Source organism: Bidens hawaiensis, unplaced genomic scaffold (assembly GCF_021521415.1).
Source record: "Bidens hawaiensis isolate Kalapana, Puna unplaced genomic scaffold, B.hawaiensis_p1.1 tig00041095_1, whole genome shotgun sequence".
Classification (NCBI taxonomy): Eukaryota; Viridiplantae; Streptophyta; class Magnoliopsida; order Asterales; family Asteraceae; genus Bidens; species Bidens hawaiensis.
Window position 1 is genome coordinate 135850 of NW_027497259.1, and position 10018 is coordinate 145867.

Here is a 10018-nt window from a genome sequence, read left to right on the forward strand (position 1 = left end):
CGTGACGAATTTCCTATTTTCCACCCGTGTACTACACGGATTAGTAACCTAGTATTTTATAAATACATTAATACGTAATTTTGTAGGTTTCTATAACTACTTGCGTTCTTTAAAACTTTTACATGTATTTATAATAACATCAGACAAAATCATTTTTCTTATTATAAAATGGATGTTTTTTAATACATACTTTACTTTACTATATTTAATTAATAGAATTTAGGTAATAATAATAATAATAATAATATTTAATTAATAGAAGTTAAGTAATAATAATAATAATAATAATATTTAATTAATAGAAGTCAAAGTAATAATAATAATAATAATAATAATAATAATAATAATATTATTATTATATAATATAAATAAGAAGTTTGCAATGCTTGATTGTGATTGGTCATTTGGTGGTTGGTCCTAGAAATTTATATATATTTTGTTTTAAATTTGATAACTAAAAGATTATTTGCATCGACTTGTTTTCACAACACTTGGAGCGAAAAAGCTGAGTTTTTATCAACTACCGGGTTTTACTAACCTTTTTGTTTTAGTTCAGGTACAGGTACCGTAACGTATGTAACCGAAACAACCGAATTTGGTTGAAACGCCCGAGACCGACAACGATCAGGTCATTTTGAATATTTTTAATTTTTTAAATTTTAATTTGATGAATTTATTTTTTAGTATTAATGCTTAGGCTTTAACAACATTGTTTATACAGTACCATATCCGAAACCGATGAAAATTGTGCGACTCAACGCCCGAGACCGACAACGCTCGGGTTTTACCAACCAAATAAATGTAGTTTAATTATATTTTAATTTTTTATATGTTAAGTCTTTTAAAATGTTAAATTGACGTATTTTTTTTAATTATGGTATCGTTACGTACGTAACCGACACCACCGAATACACGTAGAATTGCCACCGCCGCACTCGGGTTTTACGGACATAATAAAAATTGTTTTAAATATGTTAATTTATTTTAATACTACGTTACACAAGTGTAACTACTTTTTTGGAGTCTTTTATTTTGATTATTCCGATTTGACGAATTTGTTTTTGGGTTTAGCTACGGTATCGTAACAGATGTGGCTAATACCGACTGAATTGACGTTGATTCGTTGCTGCAACGCCCGGTTTTACTGACCAAATTCTCCACACATCGCATGCGAGAAAATCAGTGTCGTTACCGTTACGCCATTTGTAACATGTTAACGTTTTTTGCCTTAACTTATACGAGCGGCACTATTGTTTCTTGAGTTTACAGGGTGATTGTGGATGGGACAACTGTCTCATAATGGTTTCCATTATTATTAAGGTTAGATTATTTAAAAACATATGATGAACTTCTACTCTTCATATAATAACCCTAAGGGAGGTCCGGGTATAGACCAAAATAAACAAATTAAGCGAAACTTCCAACCAATCATATGAAGATAACTCAAAACTATTTAAATCAGGGAGGGGTGGTGTAGGGATGAGCAAACGAGTATGTGTACCGAATTAGTACCAGGTGTTTCTTGAACCAAGAATTTTGGTACCAGTACCAAGATTTAAAAAAAATAGGAATCGAGATTTTTGGTATCGGTATCGGTCAGTATTGATTCGGTACCGAGCTCATCCCTAACCAATCACATAGTGTTACATCACACACACAACCATTTTTCACTTTCTAGTTGTATAACCTGTGGTATGTACCCGGAAAAAGAAAAGAAGAGGGTGACGCCATGGCGGCATTGTACCCGCATAACTATCCGGCCCACGTGTGCCCCCACCTCTCTAATAAAAGGTCAGCAATTTTAAAGTGCAACCCAAACATCCTTGAATGTTTCAGTTTGTTGAAACTTCTAACCGCTCTCTTTAAATTGAATTGACAATTGACAAATGAAAATGAATAAAGCAACCTTCACCTTGCTCTCTGTTTGGTCTCATTTGTGCCCCACCCATGATACTTAGCTAATTTCTCCATCACACCAATTTCCTCCATTACCGGTAACCAAATTTTCCACCTTTTATTTTTCAATATTTTATTTATTTTTCGTTTTTATTCATTCCAAAACACACTGTCTGGACTTGAAACTATGTTAATACAATCAATTTGTCTGGATTTAACTTCTTTTTTCTGGGATTATATATTATCCCATAAAGATATCAACATATAATCTAGTTCAATCTATACTTTCAGACTAAATAATCTAAATTGTTCATGTTATTGTCTTTCTGTAACTGGAGTTTTGTTCTTCATTTGTTACCATTTATAGCAAATTCTGGGTTATTAATTTCCAAATTAGGAAACATATGCTTCTCTCTTTTTTTGCTCATAAAACTTAAGAACACATTACACAATTTTATGGTCTTTTTTTATAAATATTTGTAAAATTTATGATTTCCAAATTAAAGAACAATTTTTTGTTATAAATGGTAAATATTGGTTTTAATTTGTTAGTTATATATACACTGATTCATATTTAATTTTAAATCTACCATATTGATGAATTATAATATAATTATATTTATAAAACATAAAAGTTTTATGCTTTAATCATTTCAAAGGATTTCCCGGTTCCCTTGTTTTCTTTTTTCTTAAGTTAGGCATGCGAATCTGATATTCATATAATCAAATTCTCATTATTTTGTATTAATTTAATATTTCATATAATCAAATTCTCATTATTTTGTATCAATTTGTTAAATATCCAGTTTGCACAACCAAGCAAACACTTGAGAATCTTAATCTTGAACCAAGAACAACAATGGTGGACAAAAAGCTTGATTTGAATGCCCCGTTACTCTCGGTGAGACTACTCGACCGAAGCAGTTCGGTTGGAAAATCAAGACCCACCCGACAACAATCGCTTCCGGTTAAATGGGAACCCGAACAAGAAGTCACGAAACCCGCAGCCATCCCATTCATCTGGGAGCAAATCCCGGGCCAAGCGAAAAACCACAAAAACCAAAAGAAACCCGTTTCAAATCAGCCGAAAGCCAACCCGAATTCTCCAACGGATGAACAATCATCAGAAGATGCATTTGAGACACTTTCGGTGTCATTTTCGTGTGATTATAGTGAAGATAATAATAATAGTGATGCAGAGTCGTTAATATCGTTCTGTTCTGATCTGTCCACTCGAGAGTATTTAATGAGCCGGTTTATACCCGCTGCCAAGTCTATGATCGTCGAAACGCCACAATATGTTGCCAAGAAGCAAGAAGTGGTGATTCCTGAACCGCCTAAGTATGTTAAGAAGGTTTATAGTGGCGAGTTGAGGCCGTTATTGCTCGAAAGATACCCGGTGAATTCACATAATAGTGATAATGTGAAGGATAACGAGGAGGATAAAGAGAGTGTGGCGGTTGATGATTCAAAGAAGAAGTCGAGTAAAAAGGGGTTCGGGTTTTTCTTGCCTCGGATATGCACGAAGCGGTCTTCGTGTCTTTCGAATGCGATGCCTGGACCGAAAACGAAGGTTCATCAGAGTCAGTCTCCGGTGACGGGCTCACCGGCTCCGGGTCTTGTTCCGAGGCTCTCGAGAAGGACATCGTATAGTGGACCATTGACTCCAAGTCTTGAGAAGGTATGTTTTGTGAATTTAGTTATGGTTTGTGGGTGACATGATTTTTAGTAACATGGTGTTAATGTTGTTTGGTGGTAAGAAACTTGACAAAGAAATAGAAAAGATGATGCATTTTAGTAAAAATAGTAATACTTAGTTTATAGTTAATGCAGATATGAATTAATTTTTAGTGTGTATACACAAACATAGGGGGTTGTAAACAAGCTAAACAGAGGCTGAGCTCGACTTGTTTAGCTTATCAGAGTTGAGCTTGAGGTTCGATTGTTTCAAACTCTATCTGAAAGCTCAAGCTCAGCTTATAAGTAAGTTTTCAAGCTCAAGTTTGGCTGAGGCACAAATTCGACTAGTTTATTATTTATTAGTTACTTCATCATATACATATTAATTATATATATTTATAATTAATAGTTATGGTTTTTATATATAACATAATCTACATTATTTAGATAATGTATCATAATTTTATGTATAATAATTATCATATATATATATATATTATATTTAATACATTGGCATAAGTAATTGACTCGCTTAGACTCACGAGTGTAACACGGCAAACATCTAAATTCGTGTCAGACACATGACCTTGAACACACAAATATTTATGGCTTGACGCAAACATGACCTGCTTAATTAGAAATGTATATTTATATTTCTGTATCTTAAAACTATAAAATAACAATTTTAAATAAAAAAGCACAAGTGTCAATAAATCTTGAACTTTTTTGAGATAGATAAAATACTTAATGAGCTTGTCTTGAGACTTAAAACACATTTAAAAGAAAATTATATAATTAAAGGATTAAACAGCTCAACTCCAAGTCAACCCACTTGTTTAGCTATAGTATTACAACTATTGTTGTTATGCATTGCAAGTATGTTATGTTAAAATGAAGTTTTAAGCTTAGTTGTATGTTGACCACTATTAAACATTTGGCTTTGCAGCAAGCTATGGATGCAGTAATAAAGAAAAGAGCCGAATCGCGACCGAAAGAAGCCCACGAAACTCAACAAAATACATACCCATTGAATCGATCCGGTAACTCATTACCATCATCTCCCCACCGAGGTAATTTATCACGCAGCGGTCGCATATCACCATACCGCAACGAATCCCCACGCTCCCCGTTCCACGATGGGGCCTGCTTTCTCGGAGTCCCAAAAGATGTTCAAAACCAAATAGTACAACCCAAACCTTGCCCTTCTCTGAATGTTAAAAGTCATTTTTCTCCTCGTTTGGTATACGATAATCCTCCTCCGGTAGCACCCGAGAAAACATTGTACATAGGTTGGAATGAAAAACCAACAAACCCGACTACAAATGAGACCAAAGTTGTGTCGAATGATGATGGGGAGGGCCCGGTTTGTGTCCCTCCGTTGCCTAAATCACCATCGGAATCATGGCTTCGGCGTAAGATGAGTTTGAGAAACCCATTTCCTAAAAAAATGCTGCAAGTTCCTGTGGTTGAAAAGAGTCCTAAAAATGGACCTAAATGGGAGACCATTGTGAAGACATCTAATGTGCATCATGATCATGTACGGTATTCCAAGGTAAAGTGTTTTATGTTATGTCCTAAACATGATTAAATGGGCGGTTTTGGTAACGGGTAACACTTTTTGGGGGTCGAGTTTGGTTGACCTATAATACTTATTGAAAAGTAATATAATTCTAGTTGAAATGATTTAGAAGCTTTTTAAGGATGATGAATAGGTTATCGACTTTTGACCCTTTTGTTTAACCACACAAGGTTTCAATCGTTTAGGATTGGCGGGTTGACAGGTTGCCTTGTTGCAACATGACCCGTATATTTATTCGTGTAAAATACATCAACTTAACTCAGAAACACTTAAATAGTGTAAAACGGAAATGATTTGTTTAACATGCATATCTTAATGAGTCAAATGGGCTGTAATCAACCCGAACAGGACTGTTTAATTAAAGTCACAACAACACAACTCCCTTATTAAAAGGTTTTGATATGACAAACCCAAAAGATAATTATTTTTGTGTCATGTCAAGAATTTAAACGCCCTATACCCGAATCAACAAACGATCAAATTTGTCACAAAAATCATTTCCTTAATTCGTTATTCCTAAATTATCATTTCTATTAAAAGTATGATCAATCTCAACTGTTTGTTTAATATTTTCAGGAATTGCTTAATGTTTCCAAATACCCCGAGATCTCCTTTTGAGACAAAAATGGATAGGGTGTTTTACTCGTGAAGAATATGTGAGGCTGTTTTGTTTTTCTGATGGCCCCTTGTCGAGTCGGTTTCTGCAGTTGCATTTTACGTTCATTTTTTGGTAGTTTTAGACGTGATATTTTGTGAACGGGTGGGTTGGATTGAATTGTATGATTGTATTTTTAATCCAAAATTGTGATTTTATTAACAGTACGTTGATCTTGTTCTATTTATGATGAACACATTGTTCTTCTGGGAACTGAAATTTGTAATAGAAACCAAAAATATTGTTTGTGTATTAAGACACTGAGCAAAGTTTCCTGTATGAATTAGAGGTGAACAAAAAAGCCAGTTTGGGATCCAAAACCGATCTGAATTTGTAGACGTATAATCTGTTTGGTAGAAACCGGTTTGAAAAATTAGCCATTAACATTATTTATTCATAAAAGGAAAATAAAAACTAGCCGCTCATAGTCTTCTTTTTTTCTCCAAACGAATCCTTCCGCTCCTCATTAACACACAGAGACACAGACTCACTCCTAAATTATATTCCTAAACACTCCATTCAACACAACATTGACAACGACGAAACTCTAAACAAGGTCAATGACAATTTTCTGTTAGATATGTTTACTTTTTGTTATTCTTTCCAATCTAATTAAGAATGTATAGCAATTTATTTTACAATTTCCAAAAAAAATAAAAAATAAAAAATAAAAGATTACCGGTTTTTTACAAACCGATTTAGCTTGATCTGAACCAGTTCCTATCAGTTCACATTATTTCTCTTTAAAACCGGTTTCAATACGAACTGGTTTGGCCCAGATCCCGTTTTTATATTCTTTGTATATCTCTGAATTGGTGTTAAAACGTATTCGGTTTCACAGGGAAATTTTGTTATTTGTAATCTAGAATCATCATCATCATACTCAGTATATCCCACCAATAGCAAAGCTATGGTAGGGTCTGAGGAGGGTAAGAAGTAGACAGCCTTACCTCTACCCCGTAGAAATAGAGAGGCTGCTTCCGGTGAGACCCCGGCTCGATAGTAGTTTTGCATCAAGCCTTGGACATAAGGCACATAACACTCAACCATCGAGACACCGGCCGATTTGTAATCTAGAATGAATTACTATTTAGTAATTCATTTTAGATTTGTAATCTAGAATGAATTACTAAATAGTTTTTTATAGGTAGGTTTATAAGTTTGTAGAAGTGTAAAACAGAACATAACCTGGTTTCGGACTAGAATGGGTCATGGCCCATGGGGAATAGTATAATTACAAATTACAATGTCATGTTTGGGCCTTGCATGAAACGTTTTGTGGCCGACGACCATGAACTGATCTCATTCTTGGTTTATATAATTTTTTAGTCGTTTCATTGTTGATGGTTATTAATGAAACTAATGTGAACCCCACGCGTGTTGCGCGAGGAACTTGGTAACAAACCCGAATATTAATATAGGTATATAAAAACACATCATGACGACTATCGTTTCGACACAACAAAAAATGTTTATCTAAATATCAAAATAATTTGGCCAATATCAATTCGGCTCATTACGATATTGATTTACATTAAAAAAAGATACTCTATGACGAATACGACTTCGTTTTCAATGAAACTTATATACTTTATTACAAATAAAACTCTTGTTTTAACAGTGTGACATAGATAAAAATAAATATGTTGTATTATGATACTCAAAAATTTATAAATATATGTTAAATGTTATAAAAGCATCAATAAATTAAATATATAAATAATGAAAAAACATTTGTGTGGAAGAAATACAAATATGACATAAATTAAAACCATGAAAATTTGAGAGGCTAAAGTACAAAATATTGAAATAAGTAGCAAAAGTAGATGTTGGAGCTTCAATTAAAATATTTTAGAACTTGGATGGGCTAAGTTGACATAATTTAGAACTCAAGGATTAAAGTTGTCAAAGCTTTAAGGTTACTATAGCTTTAGATTTGCCTTAATATATAGTATAACTAGCTTTTATATCTGTATTAGGAGGTTGTTTTATATTATTGTTTATAATATTCATATAGTTTTTGGATTTTAATTTTATTTATTGTACAAACGTTAATAATATACTTAGTATTTGATGATGAAAGGGCTTCACAAATAAATGAGATGTTATAACCCGTTTTAAAAGCTATTTGGATTTGATGAGACCCATGACCCGCTTATTTTTTTACTATAAATATATATCTTTTTTTAAATAAATAAGATATTATTTTTTGGTATATCCCTATTTTATAAGATTTTCATATCAAATATTTGGTGAGATTAGTTTTTAATTTAATGAGATGTTATACCCGTTTAAGGAATATATAGGTTTGGTGAGACCCATACCTGTGAATTTGGGTCAAATGAATGAGAAACCTCCATTTACAAATAATACAATCTGGTGTCTTGAGAGAATGTAAGGAGCAACAAGGGAGCTTTTAAAGGTTTCGTTTATATATAACTAGTTTGATCCTCCCGTGTTACGTGGGTTTATTCAAGTTTTTGTTTTAATTGTTTTGCTATTTTATGATGATTTATTTTAGTTTTAACGCATATTAGTTTTAATTTTAATACATATATATTAATTTGTTATTATATTTTTTAGCGTTTGAGTTTTTTCGATTGAGATGTGTAAGTTTTTAGATTTTTAACGAACAAACATAAACAGACACGAGCATGTTGATTTTTTTAAATGAACAAACATGAACACAAATATTTGTCTAATGAAAAAGGGGATGTTAATGTAGTTGACAATGGTGGGTAGTATCGGAAGTTAACCGACGATGAAGATGATAGATCAGCAACAGAGAACATGTAAATGAGATAAATTAAATTAGGGTTTAATGATAGTGTTTACCAATAAATGAGATCTTATAACCCATTTGAGGGTTATTAGCGTTTGGTAAGACTCATAACCCGTGTAAATTATTCTTTGTTGATTAAGGGGTTATTTCACAAATAAATGAGATGTTATAACCCGTTTAAGAGTTATCCGGGTTAGGTGAGACCCTTGATCCGTAAAAATTATTGTTTGATTATGAAAGAGTTTGATAAATATAGGAGATGTTATAACCCATTTAAAGACTATCCGGGTTTGGTAAGACTCATACCCGTGAATTCAGGTCAAATGCATGAGAAATCTTCATTTAGAAATCAAGCAATCTGGTGCTCTAGAGAATGTGGGAACAACCTGAGAGCGACACATAGGATTTCATGGTAGACAATTATATAGATACTTAGATATAGATTTTATCCCCGTATTACGGGGTTGTTTTACATTATTCGTTTATAATATTCATATATTTTTTGGATTTTAATTTTATTTATTGTACAAACTTTAATAATATACTTAGTCTTTGATGTTGAAAGGGTTTCATAAATAAACGAGATGTTAAAACCCGGTTTAAAAGCTATTTGTGTTTGGTGAGACTCATGGCCCGCTTATTTTTTTTACTATAAAGTTGTTTTTAATTATAAATAATATATATCGTTTTTAAATAAATCAGATATTATTTTTTTGGTATATCCCTATTTTATAAGATTTTCATATCAAATATTTGGTGAGATTAATTTTTAATTTAATGAGATGTTATACCCATTTAAGGAATATATAGGTTTGGTGAGACCCATACCCGTTAATTCAGGTCAAAAACATGAGAAGTGAAGAAACATGGAATGAATCCGGGTCGGGTCCAAGTCCAAATTCTCCGGTCTTCGAGATGAACGAACCACGAATCCGTCTTCTTCTCCGGTTGCTCAAGATCTGCCATATGTGGAAGCCAAGGGTCCAAGAAGGTCATTCAAATGAATGATGAAGGCTCCTTATATAGGAACTCCATGACTAACATCATGAAACCCTAACTTTTATTGGGCCAGGCCCGGTTAGGGGTTACCTCCACAAACCCCCAGCCCAATGGGCCTAATTAGTAGACAATAATAATAATAATAATGTAATAAACACAATACATTATGTAATAAATAAAAGGTCGTACCGGGTTTGACGTACCCTACACCTACAAGTCCCCCCAGTCCAGCGCTTCTCCTGGGCGTGCAAGCGATTAGATGGAGTGATGGACTTATGAGGAATGCTCAGGAGTGAGGAGTAGTGCTTTTTTGACCCAATGCTTTCTATTATGACCTTTTGCATGTGCGTTTACTTTGCTTCGGGCTGTAAGAGATTTTAAATCATGATGGCGATTTTGGCACGCGAGCCCTTTTATCATAAGATGA

At 33.2% G+C, this 10018-nt stretch overlaps 1 protein-coding gene across 1 annotated transcript; it reads left to right on the forward strand.

The window, feature by feature from the left end:
- The first annotated feature begins 1963 nt into the window (after positions 1-1963).
- LOC143592606 (uncharacterized) lies at positions 1964-6071 on the forward strand. Its single transcript, XM_077072489.1, has 4 exons — positions 1964-1994; positions 2703-3577; positions 4523-5128; positions 5732-6071. Exons 2-4 carry the CDS (start codon positions 2756-2758, stop codon positions 5771-5773), a joined length of 1470 nt encoding a protein of 489 aa, XP_076928604.1. The 5' UTR covers positions 1964-1994; positions 2703-2755; the 3' UTR covers positions 5774-6071.
- The last annotated feature ends 3947 nt before the right edge of the window (positions 6072-10018 follow it).

Excerpts from the sequence above, each read along its gene's own strand:
- LOC143592606 (XM_077072489.1), top strand. The coding sequence starts at position 2,756 with ATGGTGGACAAAAAGCTTGATTTGAATGCCCCGTTACTCTCGGTGAGA. Across the intron at positions 3,578-4,522 it reads TGACTCCAAGTCTTGAGAAG|CAAGCTATGGATGCAGTAAT; the intron begins GTATGTTTTGTG and ends TTGGCTTTGCAG. Across the intron at positions 5,129-5,731 it reads ATCATGTACGGTATTCCAAG|GAATTGCTTAATGTTTCCAA; the intron begins GTAAAGTGTTTT and ends TAATATTTTCAG.